Source organism: Canis lupus, chromosome 19 (genome assembly GCF_011100685.1).
Source record: "Canis lupus familiaris isolate Mischka breed German Shepherd chromosome 19, alternate assembly UU_Cfam_GSD_1.0, whole genome shotgun sequence".
Lineage (NCBI taxonomy): Eukaryota > Metazoa > Chordata > Mammalia > Carnivora > Canidae > Canis > Canis lupus.
Window position 1 is genome coordinate 5018493 of NC_049240.1, and position 21307 is coordinate 5039799.

At 36.0% G+C, this 21307-nt stretch overlaps 1 protein-coding gene across 1 annotated transcript in view; it reads left to right on the plus strand.

Annotated features, from left to right (window-relative positions):
- The first annotated feature begins 1382 nt into the window (after positions 1-1382).
- SLC7A11 (solute carrier family 7 member 11) overlaps positions 1383-21307 on the plus strand; it is a 68386-nt gene continuing 48461 nt past the window's right edge. The window contains 5 exon segments of the mRNA NM_001301862.1: positions 1383-1722; positions 5271-5397; positions 8924-9039; positions 17249-17374; positions 21031-21130. Of these exon segments, the coding sequence (NP_001288791.1) occupies positions 1446-1722; positions 5271-5397; positions 8924-9039; positions 17249-17374; positions 21031-21130 (746 nt within the window). The 5' untranslated portion in view covers positions 1383-1445.

Here is a 21307-nt window from a genome sequence, read left to right on the forward strand (position 1 = left end):
TATTTTATTTTTTAAAGATTTATGTATTTATTCAGGAGAGATGCAGAGGGAGAAGCAGGCTCCCCACAGGGAGCCCAATGTGGGACTCGATCCCAGATCCTGGGATCACACCCTGAGCAGAAGGGAGATTCTCAACAGCTGAGCCACCCAGACGTCCCTCCAATTCATTTCAAATTTATAATCATGATATGACAATAGTTCATACACTCCAGAAAAAAAAATCATATGTATTATCAACGCCTTCCAAAACTATCATCCTATGCATTCCTTTTCAAGTTTTTGGTATACGCACAGTTTTTTATGTCCTTGTAAGCATTGCTTAATTTTGAAATGAACTTTTTTTTGGTAAAGTCAATGAAACAACATGCAAATGAAGATTTTGTATCTTTTACTTGGTTCAGGAGATCGCCTAGAGCCGACGAGAATCAGAAAATGGCTATTTTCTGGAGTCACGGTGATTTTTACATCCGTCACACTCAGGTGATGCTTTTAAATACACATATATTACAGGTTCCAAGAAATAGTTTTTGTTTTTTACTGTTGAGTAAGTCTCACTGTTGGCATGTGCAGGACTGCGGCTACACAGGCTCATTCTAGCTCTGTAAATCCTAGATTTGACTCTATTACTCAGAGACCCAAAATTAAAAAAAAAAAAAAAAAACTAAGCAGGAACTCTTATGAAATCTTAAAATCTTTTTTGCTGTGAACAATGCAGCTTTTTTGGGTTGTGTTTCATTATCAAAGCAGCTGCGTGTGCGATGTTTTACGGGTGAGTTAAAAAAAAAAAAAAAGCAAACTCCTTTACAAAGCCGTGATCATTTCCTGTTTCATTTTTCATTTTCTCTTCGAGTGAAGCGCTTTTGTCCCTCTCTAGGAGTTGCTTTAAATCTCTGGGAAGGTCTGTTCCGAATTTACTACTTCTGGATTGGTTAAGATCCCTTTTAAGTGTGTGCTTTGTTCTCTGAGAAGCTTAGGTCAGTTGAGCAACATGCTGCTAATGTTTAAAAAAAAAAAAAAAAAGAGCTGAGTAATGCTGGAGCCTTCTCATGTGGCTGATGCAAACCTGGAGAATTTGCATCATCATTAAGCTGGAATAAGTTGGTGTGACAGGCAGGAGCTTAAATACCAGCCCATGAGGAAGCGAGCGGTCTGTAAGGCTAGGGCAGCAGCAGCAGCAGCTCAGCAGCAGAGCTAGTGGGAGGTAGGGGAGGAGCGGGAGCACCATGAGCACACAGGTGTTTCTGAGCAGTAATTAGATAGCTGGGAGGGGGCAAAGTACCCCCTTGGAGTCCTTACCTGTGCACCCAGTAGCACTGAGACAGACAACCTGCAAGCAGAGAGGAAGAGATTTGGGTCAGTCCCCCCAAGAGACACCAAAGTTGAAAGTTGGGGGGGGGCTGTTTATTTTTTCCCCTCTGTTTCACTTTTCCCTGAGTGTCACTACCATGGTCAGGAAGCCTGTGGTGTCCACCATCTCCAGTGGAGGTTACCTGCAGGGGAATGTTAATGGGAAGCTGCCTTCCTTGGGTGGCAAGGAGCCCCCTGGGCAGGAGAAAGTGGTGCTGAAGAAGAAGATCACTTTGGTGAGGGGCATCTCCATCATCATTGGCACCATCATTGGAGCAGGAATCTTCATCTCTCCTAAGGGCGTGCTCCAGAACACCGGCAGCGTGGGCATGTCTCTGGTGATCTGGACAGTCTGTGGGGTCCTGTCCCTGTTTGGTGAGTGCAGCTTCTTCTCGGGGGGGGGGGGGGGGTGTTGCCTGTGGCACTGGGCGGTTGGCTCTCTGGGAAAGCAGAGGGTGGTTCTTCATGAATGTTTGGAATGAACAACACGGGCTACATCAGATTTTCTGAGGCTTGCTTCAGTTTGAGGGGACCCAAACACTGTCCGCTCCTGGCAGGACCCTGAGTGTCCAGTTGCTTCCTGCTGCCCTCAGCCTCTTTTCCTGGCCAAGACGGACTATTTTCTGACTTTCTCTGGGGTGGTGAGAGCCAAGGCTGACTTCTGATGACCCAGGAAAATACAGGCGAACTTTCTGCACCAGGCAGTTTGCCTAGTTACGCGCCTTGGCAGCTGGCACGCTGAATGAAACACCTGTGAAGTGAAAGCCGGCATGGCCTATTTAGACACAGAAATGAGTATTCAGCAGAAGTGTTACGGTGTTTTTATTGCCAAAACAAACCTGGGGAGGGGTGAGAATGGGGTGCGGTCTTTTTTTAACTTTTTCAGTTGGTGTGCTTGTCCTGCCATGATATTTTTTTCAAAAGTCCTGCCATGATAATATGTGTTGGTGGCACATAACTCGGTTCCTGTGATGAGTGGGACTATTGCAAGGGTCCGAGCATATTTCTTTCTTTTTTTTTTTTCAATCTTTCACCTCTTCCTAACACCTGTAAACTTTTGCAATATAAATAGTAAAACTGGAATTGGGTGTTAGCTTGCCCTGCTTGCCCAGATCTGTTTCCTTCATTTATAGTTCGCTTGGTCCTCGGGGATGTAGATACCTAGTCCACTTGTCCACTGAGAGCCTGAACAGACCTAGAGGTAGAAGTATGATTCTCAATTATGCTTCAAAACCTAGATCTCTTGTGTGGATCTGCTGTTAATAGCAAAGAGGTAATAAATACCTTTCATGGGGTGGGCAAGTTACTAGAAAGTTACCTGAGTTGGTTATAAAGGTGACAAAAACTGGTGGATGCTGAAAAAAAAATTAAATTTGACTTATACTATGTGGTAAATGAATAAGACGTATTTATTTGCTCTTTTGTGGCAGGTAGTGTGTTTTAATGCTGAAAGGCCCTATTCTTTAAAGGTACTAATACAAAGCTAACTCTAGGGTTAAGCGTTTACTCTTGGCCTTACGTGTACCAATCCATTCATTCTTAAGGCCTTGTGATGTTTCAGTGAATTACTTTGGGTGTGCATCTAGAGAACCCACATTTCCATTATTAGGAAGAAGGTATTTCAAGTAAAACTTGTTAAAACAAAGCCTTAGTATAGAAAGATCTGTAGGAGAATTATTTTTAGGTTTTTACAAAGAGTTTGTGGTCTATAGGGTTCTGGTGTATACATTGAGACTTTGTGCCCCTCAGTCTTTAATCTTCTATAAATACTTGGTAAATTGAGAATAAATCAATGTCTAATAGGAAAAACCATAACCTATTTCCTGGACTTTTCATACTTACATACATGCAGCTCCCACTGTGTGATTTGATGTGTGTACACAATAAAAGGTTCTTCAGATATGGTAAAGGGGATTGTGCTTAGGATTAAACTAGTTAAAATGCTACTGTACTATGAAAATATGGTTCTGTGCGAGTAATTCAACTTAAGCAGACACTCAGGAAAAAAAAATTAAAAGGACTAGCTAAGGTTACACTTGAGTTGGTATCCTTTGATTGCTAATCGCAGGGAGCATACTCCTATATTAATCTACTTATCTGTATTTACATTTTATTTGTCATTTAAGTTCCTAGGAGCTTTTGACAGGAGCACCTTCCTAACAGGAAGCAAAGCAAAATGTAAGGAAAACAAATCCTTTCTCTCAAAACTCTAGAACTCTGGGACTAAGAGTAAAGAATCTGTATATTTGGTTTACAATTTTTTTTAAAGCCAGGGTCAATACATGGATTTTTACATCCTGTTTTGAACTTCTTTCATCGGGGTAAAATGGTTATGGAGCTTGAGACTTTTAAATGAAACTCTCATTCCTCCAGAACTCAATTTAAACCTAGGGCAACCATCCTGGAGTTTCAGCAAAGCGTACACAGGTCTAGGTATTGATTCTCTGGCAATAAATTCTGAGGTACTTAAGACTTTCCAATAACATTTTATATTGGAAGCTTTTTTTTTTTTTTTTTTTTGGCGCAGGCTACCAACGTGGCAACTGGTTTCCAACAGAGTGAATTGCAACTAGTTACGATTCATTACAAATAGGCCAGCTATATATTAGTGATCCTCAAATATCAACCTGCAAGCTAGTTACTTTAAAATCACCTGTACAAATTTTTAAAATAATGTATTTCTTTGGATCCCTCTCTTGGAGAGTCTGGACTTCCTTGGTAGAGAACAAGTGTGGGGTATGGCCTTAGAGTCTGTTCTTTGTGTTTAAATAAAACAATTTACTTCCAGGTGATTCTGATACAGAGCTAGGCTCAGGACTAGGATTAATGATACTCAGATTTCACTGAAAATCCAAATTTTACTCCTGTTGGACAGCTCTGCCTGAAGCTTTACTGATCAATAATAATTTCCCACACTTGTAGTCTCTGCAGTAGCTCCTCCCAAAATTGTGTTCCATTTGAGTTCTTGGTAGTATGAATAGAATTTTTCACATAGTGTCAAGATGTTTTTTTTTTTTTTTTTTTTTTTTTTCATTTTCTTGACAGTTCATTGCTCAAATAGTAAGTATATTTTGTGAGGAGTTCTCTATGTATCAGGCCCAGTACTGTCCTTGGCACCCATTATCCCATGTATACACACAACTCCCTTATGGGGTAAGAATTGAGATCTCCATTTTATAGAGGAAGAAATGTAGGTTTGGGGAGGTTCTAGACCTTGTTCAAATCCATGTGAATTGTATTGCTGAGTGTTAAAATTGCTGTTTATCATGATTTTTACTTAATATACATAACTTATAGCATCTGTTTCTAAACAGTATGTTGTTTCAACTACTCAGAAGTGTGCACTTCAGAAAAAAAAAAATCCAAGAAAACCTTTTCTAGAAATAGAATATTGGGGTCAAAATTCATTTTGTCGACAAACCATATCCTACAAATTAAATGTGTTCTCGTGAGGCCTAGAGTCTATACTTTTCTGAAGAACAAATAAATCTTGTTAAATTTGATGTGCAACACAAATATCATTTATTAAAAAGATTCTTAATATAATGAGGTCAATTTGAGATAATTCCTTGTCTTGGTGTGTAGTTCCTTTAAAAATAGGTTAGTATGATTGGCACCTGTCTTCTCTTTTCCTCAGGGTTGAGATTCAAAATTCTTAATAGTATGATACTATTTTAGAAGTCTGTCTTTACCATTTCAAATAAAATTATATTGTTTGAATACAATGAACTGAATCTCAAATATGAGGAAGTTATAAGGGGATTTGGTGGCTTCTAACAATCAGATGACTGTTTTTTCTCTTGAAATAAGGACCTCATTCTGACCAAATGATACAGTAACATAAACATTATTGTATCAGTTCTTCTATTGGATGAGTTGGTAATGTGTTAATTATGTACCTTTTTACTATGGACATTTCACAGGAGCCTTGTCTTATGCTGAATTGGGAACAAGTATAAAGAAATCTGGTGGTCATTATACATATATTCTGGAAGTGTTTGGCCCATTGCCAGCTTTTGTACGAGTCTGGGTGGAACTGCTCATAATACGGTAAGAGCATATATTAGAAAAAAATTAAGGAAAAATAAATCCACTCATTATACCCTTCTTTAAATCATCTTGATTATTTTTGACTGATCAGAAATAGGCATGTCATGTGACCATGTTGTAAGCATGTCTATTTCAGGATTTGAAATCTGTGATGAAACACTTCTGTCAATTAATGTTTTTATTTATTTTATTTTATTTTTTTTTTATTTTATTTTATTATTTTATTTTATTTTATTTTATTTTATTTTTTCAATTAATGTTTTTAATGCAGTTTTGTCACTGGCAGAAGTTCTCCATCCATGCCAGATTTGTAAAGTGTCTGATTTTCTTTAATATTCAATCATTCACTAACATTTCTAGAAAATATGTTGACCTGAAAGGATATGGAGCATAAAAAGCTACCTTAATAAATCATACCTTTTGACTGGCCAGGCAAAATTAAATGTTAAGCCAGTAGTTGGAGTTTTTCTTCTTGTGGATTGCATCATCATTTAACTTCACTCAATTGTGACTAGGAAACTTCTGTGCCTAACAACTTAGTGTGTCATTGAGTTTACTACTTTACTAAAGGAAAAAAAAAAAAAAAAAAGCCAAACCTTGAATGACTCACTTCCTCTTGTTAAGCAAATCAGTGAACTGTAATGGAAAAAAAAAAATTATATTGTTGTAAGACTTGTTCTCCTTTCTAATTGTCTGGGTTTAAAATCAAACCAAAAAAAAATAAAATAAAATCAAACCAAATAGTGCTAAGTCACTCTGAATAGCAAATTTCCTTTGCCTTTGTGGGAAATTTGTGATGTCATATGTGGAGTTTAGAGTATCACAGTTCCTTAAAGCTAACTCCTACCATAGAGTGTGACTTGCACATTCTGATTGTAGAGTTTAACAGAAATAACTGGAGAAACTTGCTCTTACTGTAAACTTATCAGACATACACAGCTGAGAGTTCCTGTGAGCTTTTAGCCTAATATTTGGGGCATAAGTAGCAAATGCAGACCTAGTAAGTATTGATTTAACACTACTCACGATATTTATAGTTGTGGGCATCTCTTTTTTAACAAGAAACTTAGAGTAGTATTTACTTCTATATGTCTGTTCTCATACTAGCCTATTCTGCATGATTTAAAACTTGTTATAGTGAAATAATGATAAAGAAGTATTCTGGACCTTTTCTAAAATCTGGGATTTGCCTGGGATGTATCACCTGCTCTTTTTTGATTTATCTGGATATTACTTTTCAAGGGTTAACCTAAATCCTATCTTTTCCACAGTTAATTTCCTGTTTTCGCTAGTTTATATTTATTTTCTCTCTTAATTCTTCTGAAAAAAAAATGCAGTCTCTCTTTCTTACTTGACATTCAACATGGTATCTTGTATTCTTACTTAATATTTCAGGTGTCTATGTTGTTTCCTCCGTTAAAACTCCAGGCATTTTAAATACATAAAATGTATTTTATCTCACACTTTTTTAAACCATTATACTCCTTAATCAGTATCCTGAGTATCATAGATAGTAAATTCTTTTTGAGCAGCAATGTATTTGTTGCATGGCTTTGGCTGATTGCTTGGCATTATGATAAGCATGATCACTCTGTTCATAATAGCACGGATACAGTGCTCATTCACTTATTTTTTTCATTCCTTAAACAGCCGCTGAGTGGTGCGTGGTAAGTTAAAGAGATCTAAAGTAGAATGAGCCTCAATACCTGTACTTAAAATTATGCTTCAGACTTGCCAGGGATAATCTGTAGTACACAGATTTCAAGAAAAGAAATATCATATATCAGTACATAGTGGGGATCATTAGATTGAATTCACATATTAACCATATATTCAAATAGTTACTGGGTTTATACTTAGGATAGATACTATATCAAATACTGGGGATAAAATAGTGACTAAGATGGACATAGTTTGGAACTCATGGAGCTCAGGGGCACATGAGGGAAATAGTTATCAATCAAGAAATCACATAGTAAATATAAAGTTGCTACTGTGATAAGCAGTGTGAAAGGGAAGCCATGAGATTCACTAAGAGAATGTACTTGGGGAGCTCTCACCTAGAGGGTTAAAAGAATTTCCTTGAGCAAAAATAGATTGAACAAAGATACGGGGTATAAAAAAAAAAAACTATCAATGAGTTAAAGGGGCTTCAGGCAAAAGGTATTCAGCTCCTTCTAGTTGGAAGAAGCAAACCAAAAGGAAGGGAATGCTTAGACCAGATGGAGCCATAACTGAAGGGTTTTTGCATATCCTGAGCATGTTTTGAAAGCACTAAAATGACGTGATCAGATTTTAATTTATACATTAAAAATTTGCAAGTGATGAAGAATTGGAAAAATCACCTTTTGGGGGTAGAAGAAGAGAGGGTCTTTAGGAAATGAAAATCAGAAAATGTATGGTGCTTTCTAGTATAAGCAGGGCAACATTGGAACATAATAGTTGTTAGTTTTCTGACAATCTAGGTATTGAACATGGGCACTGAGTAACTATGAGAAGAGAAGCTGAGAGCAAAGATTGGCAGGAGAAATTATATAATTCTATGAACTTGCCTGTGTATGGAAAGACTACGCATTTGTATAGAAATATAGAGTCACATGTCATTTTCTCATAGAAATATTAGAAGAATTAGAGTAGAATGCTTAGTTACCTATTTTACTATAGACCTGAACTTATTTAATTTTCTAATCTCATGCATGTTTTCTCAATTGTATAAAATCACAACAGTGTTTTTATTTTTCAACTTATACTCTGCATTTAAATGTTTTTATAAAATTAAGAATAATTACTTGGCTTGTCAAGTTTTTGTTGTACCAGAAAAATAAGAAGAATACAATGTAAGGACAAAAGTGTATATTTGCAATGAACACTTATTAATAATAATTTTTGAAGTTGAATTTTGTGTTCATTTTCCTGACTGTGCCCCCACTCATTCGATCTGCTCCCTTGACCCATTCATGCTGCAGCTGGAGTTTAGTTGTTGACTTATTGGGAGGACTGCTTCTTGTAAAGCCCAGCTTTGTCAAGATCTCAATAAACTAGATTTTTAAGGAAAAAAAAAAGTCAAATCCAGAAGAGCAGTGACAAAATTGATAGCACAAAGACTTACTTCCATGGACATGGGAAGTTAAAAATAGCCACTGAAGTTATAGGCAATATTTTCCTTGGAATGTCTATGACAACCTACTCAAATATGGAGTTTGGAAAATTATAGACTTTTATTTATTTATTTATTTATTTATTTATTAATAAAATATTTTATTTATTCATGAAAGACACAGAGAGCCAGAGACACAGGCAGAGGGAGAAGCAGACTCCATACAGGGAGCCCGATGTGGGATTTGATCCCAGAACCCCAAGATCACGCCTTGAGCCAAGGCAGATGCTCAACCACTGAGCTACTCAGACATCCCTAGACTTTTATACTTAGCATGTTCTTTATGTTGAATAACATTACCTCAAGTTAGAGAAAGTTCAGTAAAGATGCTACTTATATTTTCCTTTGTTAACCTAATTTTTTTTCCAGCCCTGCAGCCACTGCTGTGATTTCTCTGGCATTTGGACGCTATATTCTGGAACCATTTTTTATTCAATGTGAAATTCCTGAACTTGCAATCAAGCTTATTACAGCTGTGGGCATAAGTGAGTATCACTGGTACAAATATGAAAAAGAAAAAAAAGCAAAATAATTGATGACAAAATTTCTGTAGATTTTTTGCATGATGGGATTGCTGTTCACATCATGCTCTTTTGGTGTTCAGTTCCTTGCCCAATTTGTTTCAGAAAATAAAGAAAAGAATGAGGATTCAGAATGATCTCTGGTATTACATTTTATGTCAGTTTACACTGGGTCAATAGATATGATGGCTAATCTTTTGATATAGGCAAACAAAAACCACTTTATTAGTAAAATAATACATGAAGAGAGAATTTTACAGACAAAATCCCAATTATTTTATGGAGTTTTGAATTAGAAATTATCCTTCCTCCTTGATAATATGTTGAATGATAACTCACTTATCCTTATAGAGTGCTCCTCATGTGTTAGGTGTGTATGTTGTACTCAGACATTTTATAATGTTAGCAAACTGTCACTCCCAGTGTTACAGTTTTTGCTGTCCATTGATGGTCATGATAAAAATCTGCTTTTAATATTTGATTATTGGTAGCACTTCTCAAAATAGGTCTCCATATTAGGAATTTGTTCATTTTTATCAATGTGCTCAAATACTAGACATTTTTTTAAAAGACATGTAAAAGAGGAATATACACAACATTACATAAGTGGTATGAAGCCAAACCTTTGAATATTATGGAAAACAATAACTTAATTCTAGATGCTAATTGAGCCAATTTTAAGAATCAATATAATCATGTTTGATTAAGTTCTATTTGGAAATGGAAAATGACACAGGAATAACTGAATTTCATACCTAATGAAAAATTTTTCATTTATGTATCGTTATGGTATTTCAATAGAACACTGAACAATGCACATTTACTGGTAGGGAAGTGAGTGGCTTGTTTGCAGGAAATAACTAGGAATTCGACATAAAAATATCTCTAGTGTAGATACATATATTTTGAACATAGGTTCATTCTGGATTTTCTATCTTATCTACCAAACATGTACACACCATTATCCTGTGAAATCTTTAAAGAAAGATTTCTGAGTTCTGAAGGGGTGATGGCAAACTTAACTCATCATGGTCCCTAACGGACACTACAGATATGAGACTTAGGGACAAATCATCAAAGCTTTCCACACTTCAGTGTTCTTACCTGTAAATCCTGCAGAGTCTCATAGGGTGTTTTGTGAAGAGTAAATGATATTAGCTGAGACAACAAACATATAGTATTTTGGGTGATGCCTGCAATTTATTAAGAACAAATTACAAATAGTAGCTGTTTGTGCTCTTGTGGGAAAACATCATTTGAAGTTCCATGAGACCAGGGGCTCTTTCGCTGCTATATGTCTAGACCTTCACATGGTTTTTGTGTGGTGTTCGTGCTCAATAAATATTTGTTGACTCACTGATTTTGTGAGAAGACTTCTAAGAATTTTTCTCTAGTAGAAAAATATACTTGTTAAACCTGGAGGATTACACATCTCCAGTTTTCTCAGTAGGACAATGGCGGTAAATGAAATAGAGTTTGTTCAATGTGATCTTCAGATCTAATACCATGAGCTTTTGTGGGATGAACTATATTAGCATAGTAGTTACAGCTCTGGCTCTGAAGGCAAACAGCCTGGAATTGAAACTTATTGTGATAATTTCTTAGTTATGTGATTTGGAGCTAAATATTAAACCTTCTTAAGCATTACTTTTATTTATTGGTAAAATATCTGCGAAAATATAATCTGTCTTGGATGGCTGCAGAAAGATGAAATTACATCAGGTTTTTAAAGCCTTAAGCAAAGTGCCTTGCCTGTAGAAAGTTCTTGATAAATCTGGTATCCCACTAAGGGATTGGACTAACAGGCATTATTATAACCATGATATTTTTGTCCCTAAAATGACTGAGGCAGAATAGTAGCATGATTATTATATTCAAAAAGGAGATGGAGGTAATGTTTTTGAGAGATTTGTAGATTTACAATAGGAGTTTTAAAAGTTATCTCTAGTGTAGGCATGTGTATTCCTCAATTTAATTAAAAGAATTAGCAAACTTTCAGTAGATTTTATGTAAACGTTTACAAGTTCACAAATACTGCCTCTTTGGATTTCAAATGAGATGGATAATCATGACATAGTGCTATTTTGGTAAGGTCTGGATGGCTCTTTTTCTTTATCTCAATGCTATTAAATATTTATTTATTTATTTATTTATTTATTTATTTATTTATTTATTTCCTCTGGTTGAGAACCCTTGCTTTATATCCAGCCAACTGTCTTTTCTTTTTAAAGATTTTATTTATTTATCCATGAGACACACACACATACACACACACACACACACACACACACACAGAGGCAGAGACACAGGCAGAGGGAGAAGCAGGCTCCAAGCAGGGAGCCCGACGTGGGACTCGATCCTGGGTCTTCAGGATCACACCCTGGGGCAAAGGTGGTGCTAAACAGCTGAGCCACCCGGGCTGCCCCTATTAAACTTTTTGAAGGGAAAATTTGTATTTTGGAGGAGAGAATGGAAACTGTTAAAACCAAAATTTTAGTACAGTTATAGGTAAAGCTAACTAAGCAAGTTGTGCTTAAGCAAACTCCTGTAGTAGAGATTGGTGATAGAATAGGTCACAAAGCCTGAGTAAATCTTGGATGAACGTAGACATCTTCATCATTTTTGCCATTAATTATAATATTGGCTTACAGATTTTGATGTTCTATTTGCAAACTTGAGATTCTGAGGCAATCCATTCCTACAATCCGAAACAGTGAAAGAGAAAACAAGGTATTGTTAGGACTCAGTGGTAGGTAATATAAATCAGTGGCTTACCTGGGAGAGTGAAACTATCTTCTAGAAGGATTTAGCTTTACTGGAGCAAAAGGGTGGACATGGAAATGCAGAAGGAGAAATTTACCTGGGGGCAAATCTCTCTTATTCTGTATTGTTGAAAGTGAGTATGGTGATTTTCTGCCTGCGAAGGGTGGAAGGTTAGTGAGATGTGGAAAATAGAGTTTAATGGCACAAATTGCTTCCATGTCTTCCTTGGGGAAGGAAACAGTTTGTGATAGTTTGAAGTCTCTAGTTCAAGTGTAGAAGAAGAGCAAACCTGAAGGATCTTGTCCTAATCAAGTCACAGAAAAAAAGGAATTTCAAGCTTTGTGAAATGTTAACCAGTCACTTGAGAAGTGACGATGGGTTAGGAATAGGAAGTTACTAAATGCTAATTTATCTGCACTTTGTTGAAAATACTTGATATCATTTCTGGCAATTTAATAAAGAGAAAAAGTTTTTGCTTATGCAGAATCCTGTTCATTCAGGTAAACATGGCAGGCACAGGGAAATCTAGCTGGGAAATCTTATCTTTTCACATTAAGTGTTCTCCTCTAGCCCCGTCTGGACATCACACCTATGCAACATGAGCAAGTTTCACTGTCCACGTAGCTTTGTAAGCATTGAAGGATGCTCAGTCCTTACAATGGTATCCAGTCTTTTGTTCTGGTCTTCTGAAACTATTCCCTATACAACTATACATTTAGATGGCAGAGCATTATAATAAAAATACTTTTTTTTTTCAAAATATGAAATCTACCTCGAGATCCATTCCTAACAATCTCTGAGTCTCAATATCCTTTCTTGATTAGTGTTTATGGGTGAGTAAGGAGCCCCAGCCTGCTTCTCATACCTTGTGGGAATAATTAAGAGGAAGCAAAGACAATCACACTTGTGACTATATTATAAGAAAAAAGTAGGGATCCCTGGGTGGCGCAGCAGTTTAGCGCCTGCCTTTGGCCCAGGGCACGATCCTGGGGGCCCGGGATCGAATCCCACGTCGGGCTCCCAGTGCATGGAGCCTGCTTCTCCCTCTGCCTATGTCTCTGCCTCTCTCTCTCTCTCTCTCTGTGACTATCATAAATAAATAAAAAATAAATAAAAATAAATTTAAAAAAATAAGAAAAAAGTAGCCAGTTCCATTACTGTATCACTGTTCTTACTTTTCCCACATTATTTTCCTGGTGTCATTGAATTACATGAAAGAGAATCAAGGATTGGTTCTGGGCTAGGATTTCGAATATAGCCTGTGGAGTGGTTTTGCCCAAATATTCTGAAGTCTGGCTCCACCTCTTCCTTTTCGACCACACCTACTTTACCAAGACAATGAATTCATAGGTAGAAATATATGAACACTGAAAAACAATAACCATATCCTTCAGGGGAACAACAAATAAAATGTAGGATCAAAGTATCCTAAAATCCCAGCCAACATAAACATGAACCTTGGCAGGGAGGCAGAGCCACCAGGAGTTTGAGAGAACTAGTGAGATCATCTATGTCTTTGGAGCTACTTCCTCATTGTTACCTGTGAGCTAGGGGTAAAAGTGTGGACTCTAAAGTCAGTTTACCTAGGCTCCAGTCCTATCTTTATGCTTACCTGTGTGAATATAAACAAGTTAAATACTATCCCAGGGTTCAGGTGGCCATTTGAAGAATGCAGACAATGATGGTGACCCCAACATAGAGAGACGAGGATTAAATAACATTATCCATATAAAGTCTTTGTTCAATGTCTGCCATTTAATAATCCTTCACAATTATTTAATGCTCACCATTTTTATTCTCAATATCGAGATCCTAGATATAGACCATCTCTCTTTTTTTAAAGATGTTTATAGCTGGAGGTGTTTATCCTCTCGGAAATCAAGAAACTCAGGAAATGAATGCTAACAAAGGGAAAGGTAACCTAGGCAGTTGTTCTAAAGAACTGTGGAATGAGGGACTTTAACTCACCACATAGCATCCCTACAGCATCCATATATTTTATCAATTTAGCATGAAGCAGTCAGAAGTCAGAAACCAGGGAGAACCTAAACCTGGGAGGACAAACTAATATATCCAAGCTTAGTAATCTTACTCAGCAAATCCAAAGACAGGCTTGAATTCTAGAAGTGCAGAAACACTTGTTGGTCCTTCAAATTTCCTAAACAATCCTCTTCAGAAACAGCTCCATTCAAATATGTATTTCTTATCTCCCGGATTTATACATATAGCTTTTGTGGTTGTGTTTCAGTTCTTAGAAAACTGCACTATAAATAAGTAAATAAAAATTCTATGTCCCTGTATTTTATTTTGGTAAGGAAAAAAAAAACAAAATTGATATAAAGAGTTTTTAGCATGTAAAATTTACAATTATTATTCAAAGGAGGTAAAGCTAGGTAGGACCACAGAACTTACTCAGATTTCTTTTATTACAATGTGGGTAGTTAGTCTATAAAAAATAGAGTAGATATTATTTGTTGCAGAAACTCAGAAACCCCGCGCATTTAGTGAATCCCAAAGCCCCTTTTCAATATTGTTGGATAAGCTACATATGTAGACTTAAATTTCTGTGTAAAGACACGAGATGAAACAGCACTTCTAGTAACTTGAGGAACTTTACCGTGCATCTGTACTGGCTTCCTTGTTACTTGGTAAGTTGTATCCTTCAGGGTCATTTTTGGTGTACCAAAAAATGAGTGTAATGTCTGGATATTCAGATAAAGTGGGGTTTTGAGAAACCTTTAAGAGGAATCAGTTTTAACTAGAATTTTTACTTTACCTGCCTGAGAGGAAAGCAAGGTAAGATTATCAATTTATAATATTTACTGATTTTGTCTTCCGTTTTTCTAAGAAAACTTTACAAAATAGAAGAGAAAACCCCCGTATGCTCATTTTTTTCTATTTCAACAGGCATTAAGACACACTCTGTTTGAAAGTAACAAATCCTCTTTCTTCTCAATTATAGAAGTTCGCCAAATATGAATGCTTCTTTGTCTCTCCTCTCTCCTTTCTCTTCCTTCCCTCCCTCCCTTTCTCCTTTCTCCCATCCACCTTTCTTTTCTCCTTCCTCCATTTCCTTCCTTCCTCCTTTCTTCCTCCCTTCCTTCTTTCTTTCCTTCCTTCGTTTCCTTTTTCTCTTTCTCTTTGTCCTTTTATCCTCTATAAAGAGAAAAATTGGGGAGTACTTTCAGAAATAGTGTTTTAGGTTTTAGGAGCTCTATTTAAAAGAAAACAGTGCTCTTTTGTTGGTAGTAGGAACATGAGTCCAATTTTTTTCAGGCCAATGCTGGATCTCCTTAACTAAAAAAATCATGCTTTTTATATGATGACTCATTTATCACAGAATCATTTGCATAAAAAAGGAAAGAATAAGTGGATGATGAAGTGGAGAACAGAGTTGCATTAAATTATTTTCAGTATGTAAGTGCTTTATATTGGAGAAAGAAAAAGAATTTTATTTTTTATCCTTCCTCTGATAAAGTAATGCACTTTGCTATTAACAATAGCAAATGCTATTAACAATAGTCCTGCCTTTTAGCTTCAAGCACAGGTAAAATATTTCCCTAAGCCTCCCGTGGAGATTATTTGGGGTTCCAGTCTTCCCTGATCATTCTCAATCATTACTCCTTTGAAACATTTCTTCATTAGTAGCCCCCTAATTAACTTTATATGGGATCTTCTGATCCCTTATTTTCCCATCTTTGACTTTTTCAAAAATGAAAATTGTTGTATTGATTTTTCACTAAAAATACTGCATGTCTGTTATTAGAATTATTATATGCAGGAAAAGAAATAAAAATAGAATATTCAGTATTCTATCATCTATAGATACCTTCTATAGATGAAGTGTTTGTTAGTGTTTTGATAAACACTCTTTCAGATTTTTTCCCTTCATTTCTTTCTGTCTTTGTGTATTCATCTATCCATCCATCCATCCATCCATCCATCCTTCTCTCCGTAACTTGCTGTACTGGTCAGTAATATATCATGAACATCCTTTCATGCAATACATATTTAACTGTATCATGATTTTAAATGACTGCATAGTAAATCATTAAAAAGATATACCTTAATTAGCCTTCCTTTAGAAGGCTTCCTTTAAAAAATTTAAAAAAAAATTTGCTTGCACTAATTCTAAAGTTCTAAAATGAGCTAGTGATTATACAAGGCAATGGAAACTATGAAGATAAGGGATGATTGTATAATAGGAAAACTTCCTATTGCAACTAGAACGATAAAAACCGTGTTTTGTTTTGTCCCCTGAGAAGTATGTTCATACAATTGGGTAATTTGTTTAGGAGGGATATACTTCTATAAAAGTAAAGCTTATAGATAATAACTGCAAATGTCAGGTATGAGCAGCTTTGGGTAGGGATGAGGGGGTGTGTAAATACTTAATATAAACTTCTGGAAAGAGTATAAAGTTGAAATCTGTGGTTTAGAAGAACCTGCAGAAGTCATTCCAGCCAAGTATAGGAGGCAAGGTCTTAGAGTATCACCATTAATTTCATGCCTTCTTGGCTGAAGTTAGTTTTTTTAAACTGAGGATTCATTTATTCAACAAAATTGTGTTGATTAGCTTTCTGGGCCAAGCATGGAGCTGGACACGAGCATACAGGGATAGAAAATGCTTGTTCTATCCCTAGGGTTCTCATGGGCTACCACTGGGGGAAGACTGGATAGTTGAATGCTTCTTAGGAAACTGCAGACGGCGTCATTAAGAAAGGGAAATTCTGATGGCTTCAGAACCAAGGTGTGTCCTAGTCCGGGAACTCTTTTGAACTCATTACTTATAACTTTTTTCCTAAGTCCCCAAACACATCTCAGAAGTCTATATTTTTAAGGTAGGTTGAAAGTCAGTCCTTCCGGTGCTAATTGGAATGTAGAGAGGAAAACCAGAGTGCTGGCTAGGGCTAGTTCTGAGAGTGAAGAATAAGGTACTAGACAACTTTTTGACGTTTTACCATTTCTTGAGTGATTCCATACTGGCAGGTGCGTATGTGTAACATCATTATAGGAGGAAATAGTTGCCTGACTTACCAAGCTGGAGAGTCATATTCAGCAATTTGATTGCATATTATGATGACTTCAGGATTTGGTTAGAAGGTATTTATACCTGATTTTTAGGAAACTACAGTATATGCCCACTCTTACTGACATATACAAGGACCGAGAGATGAATTTTTACTGTCCAGGGTTTTATCTAAGCTTCTTCAACTTCAATGTGCATAAAAGTCACCTAGACATCTTGTATTTAAATCTGGGGCAGTGCCTGAAATTCTGCATTTCCAAAATGCCTCCAGATAATGCCAACTTTGCTGGTTAAATGGATGGCACTTTGAATAGCAGGGACCTAAGGTGTCTTCATGCCAATGAGAATTCACCTTTTGTAACTTCATCTATTTGTTTGCAGCTGTAGTGATGGTCCTCAACAGCATGAGTGTCAGCTGGAGCGCCCGGATCCAGATTTTCCTAACCTTTTGCAAGCTCACAGCAATTCTGATAATTATAGTGCCTGGAGTTATGCAGCTAATTAAAGGTATGGACTGGAAAGTAAATGCTTTTTAAAATACGTATCTGCTTTTGATCTTTCCTTGCACTAACTTTCGCTTGTCCTAGCAGAATCCCTTAATTAGTCTCGTTTCTGGAACTTAGACTCTACACTGTCATCTAATTGATTTGAAAGACTGCTGCATGGTGGTGGTGGGGGGGGCGGTGCATTGGTATTTACAGCTGAATGGCAGCAAGAGAATTAAGACTGGCCAACCAACAAAATAAAGCATCAGTGAATTCTATCCATATAAACTCTTTGGAGTGAGAACTTGAAGTGGAAAAACAAATCTGCCATTAGTTTTAACTACTGACAACTATACCTCTTACATTTACTTTAAACTAGTTCATTAATATAATAATAATAATAATAATAATAATAATAATAATAATGACTAAGGAGAAAGGATATCTGGAAAATAATGAAAGATGACCATAATTCTTTTACTCTATGGCTATAACTGCTTTTACCTTGAGAATAGAGTCTTGACAGAAGGAGAGATTATATGGGAAGAGCATTCCTAAAAACCAAATATTATCTGATAAAAAATGTTGTAAAAACTTAATTTTTATTGTTACATTATCTTTAAAGTAAAACATTCATTTCTATGGATATGTAATATTATTTGGGGGGAGTATTTGCCTAATAGATTTGACTGTTTAAGAGGAAAAGATGAAATGGTTGAAGAGGTGATGTTATTTAGAGTTTCAGTTATTCTAGGGAAGAAGGTACATGTAATTGCTTGAATCCAGTGGAACTTGTTGGAAAAGTATGAGATCCAGGTGAGTTATTTAATTAGCAATGGACTTAACAGTAGAAAATAGGAAAGTGAGATGGAATTGTGAAGGAGTGACATAATTTAGGAATGTTAAGTATTTAATGTTTACATTGATATTGTCCATTCCAGGAAAGGGAATTTATAGAGAAGTGTTATGAAGTTGTAGGAGAAGAATTACACAAAGCAAAAGGAAATGCCCAAATCCAGCAAAATCATCACTGATGGTAGAGGCCTCAAACAATAACAAACATTGAAAGATCCGTCACTCTGTAGCTAGGGAAAAGGAGCTGCTATTGTCCATTTACTAATGGAAGATCTTAGAACTCTCCTGGCTAAATGGTTGAATCAAATCCAACAAGTTCAGCCAACTCAGAGTAAACACAATAAAGATTTTAATGCTATGCCCAACACCAAAGAGAAGACATGAGCTTGCTCTTCTAATTCACATTGGCCACCACAGAGCTGGCCTGCTCATTTTATCTGATCCATTATAAATATAGAGAAAATAACCTGTTTTGTTAGTGCTTTCTTTTTCTGGCTAACTCTTCAGTCTTCTCTAAGGAGTTTCTTCCATTTTTGGAAAGTGCAGAGACCCTGAGTCATTGACCCTACTTTAGTTCTAGTTTAGGTTCCAAAAGATGATATACTGTTCCTTAAAACTACGTTTTTTTCTTTCTTTTTGATGTAAAACTGTAGTCATTTTTTTTTTTACCACCTATTTATATATGTATGTGAGATGAGGTGAAGTTTTCCAAACGTTATTTTATTGGAAATTCCTTAAGAGCAGAGATCATAATTTATCTTTTGGATCTTTTTCAACACTTAAAGTAGAATGATTCTTTAATTAATATCTATGCTATCAGTGCTTAATATGAACAGGCTTCCTTTTATAGCTCACCTAATAGAGAAATGCAGTAAGAATATTACCACATTTAAAGTGAATTTTAATATTTTACAGAGCATTTTTAGCAAGTAAATTTACTCTATTAGTACAAAGTGTTGATTTTTCTTTCTCTCTAACTTAATCACATATTTTTCACATTAATTTGAAACTCCAGGAAGAGAAAAGCTTTACTAATACAGAGTGTGCATTTATTTCCACTCTAATCAGATCCTGAAAACAGTTGTATGTTCTGTATTTACTTATGAGGATTTGTTAAATTTTCCTTTGACTATTATGACTTTCATATTTCTGAGACTTCTGTTATATAGCCAAAATATCCCAGATGTTTAGGAAAGCCTCTCTTTTGTAATACTTTCAAAATGATACTTTTTAGGATTTCTGCTTTAGGACCTGATCTTTAATAAACGTTGGTTTTTCTTACTGCTTATTCAGTCCTGTACTCTTAGAATATTATCTCTTTAGGCCAAGGAGACCACAGGTCATGAGAAAAGAATATTCAACAGATGTTTTTATCTGAGCTCCAGTATTTATATTTCCCTTCAATGAGGCACAGAGATGTTTTAGTAAAACAGGCATTTCTGAATTCACTGTGTCATTTCTTTTAAAATGAACTATATTTTGGAACTGGATACTTTGAGGGAAAAATTATTTAGTGCACAACTCAACCTTCTCTATTTTTTATCTCAAAGCAGATTATATTAATATATATTGTTGTCTGGGCAACCCAGGCAACTACTGAGATTTCAGTGAAGAGAGAGGTTCATAATCACATAGATCATCCACCTCTCCTATCCTTCTTTTATTTCATTAAGTGAAGACCAATTTTGAAACAAAGTCATATTTCCTGTTTGGGTGATTTCATTTGCCTTTTTCTTCAGAAAAGAGACACAGAAAAGGAGCCTTCAGAAAAGGGTCTGGCTGTGCTCCAGTGAAATTTTATTTACAAAAGAATCTTTGGAAGGGCAGATTTGGTCCATAGGACTTTCCAACCACTGAGGGTATTTAATGGACTACAGGGGAAAACAGAGCAGAAAGAAAGTTAAATGATATGTGAAGGTGGTTCTTGGGTTTTTTGCTACCTCCTCATTGACAGTAGACCTGTGGATATTGTTTTCCAAGTGTAGAGGCCAAGGGCACTCTGCCTCAAGATGTTTATGCCACTTTGACATAAACATTATTTTGAGTTAAAAATAATCAAAACCCAGCAGATTCAGGAAAAGCTCTTTACCTCTCCTCAATTGCCTGCATATGCCCAGAAGAGAGCTATTAACAGATTCCTCTTTACCAAAGAAATTCATCTTACACAATAGGGCAACTTTTGTTTTCTAAAATCTCCTCTTACCTTCCTGTTAATGTTCTTTCTCCTCTTTGTATCCTCAGAAACTCACCTTTCTTCTTAGCTCATGTAACTCATATTGCCTCACTCTCTTTAGAATTTCCATGTCTGTGGGAGTTCCCCATACATATGCTATTAAATTTGATTTTTTTCCTGTTAATCTGTTTCATGTTAGTTTAATTCTTAGTCCAGATAGAAGGACCTTGAAGGTCAGAGGAAATTCTTTCTCCCCGACATGAGCATTATATTATCATTATTTAAAAGAATTCTATCATACTCCTATAAACCATATCTTACAGAATATTCTTTAGCCTTTTTTCATGCTCAAACTTTTTAAAAGTAGAGGCACACTCAAGGAATTGCTTTGCTCTTTGCAATAATTTTATTACAAGAGAAATGTGAAATAGTGTTAGTAGGGATCAATATACTCTTGGGACTCCTCCTCTAGACTGGATACAGTATTAATAGATGAATCCGGCAATGAGCAAGGAGTGAGAAATCTGGACCTGAAACGGTATATATAGTTCATCCCCAACCTTCCCATTTCTTTCTCCATGTTTACAGTTAAAGAATGAACAATAACCAATTCTTTAAAAAGTCCTTAAATCTTTCTGTTGTCCTTGCAGGGCAAACACAACACTTTAAAGATGCTTTCTCAGGAAGAGGTGCGAATATTATGGGGTTGCCACTAGCTTTTTATTATGGAATGTATGCATACGCTGGCTGGTAAGTTGATATCTCTAGATCTAGTGGTTTGTATGGTTTATTAATTCTTTCATGTACTTTGGTTAAGTGCCAAGCAAGGTGCTAGACAAGTGTGAATAGCTACAATCCAGCACAATCTGCTTTACTTGAAGTGAGAAAGATGGTGTGGCTCCCTCTATCAGGCCAATTACTATGTAT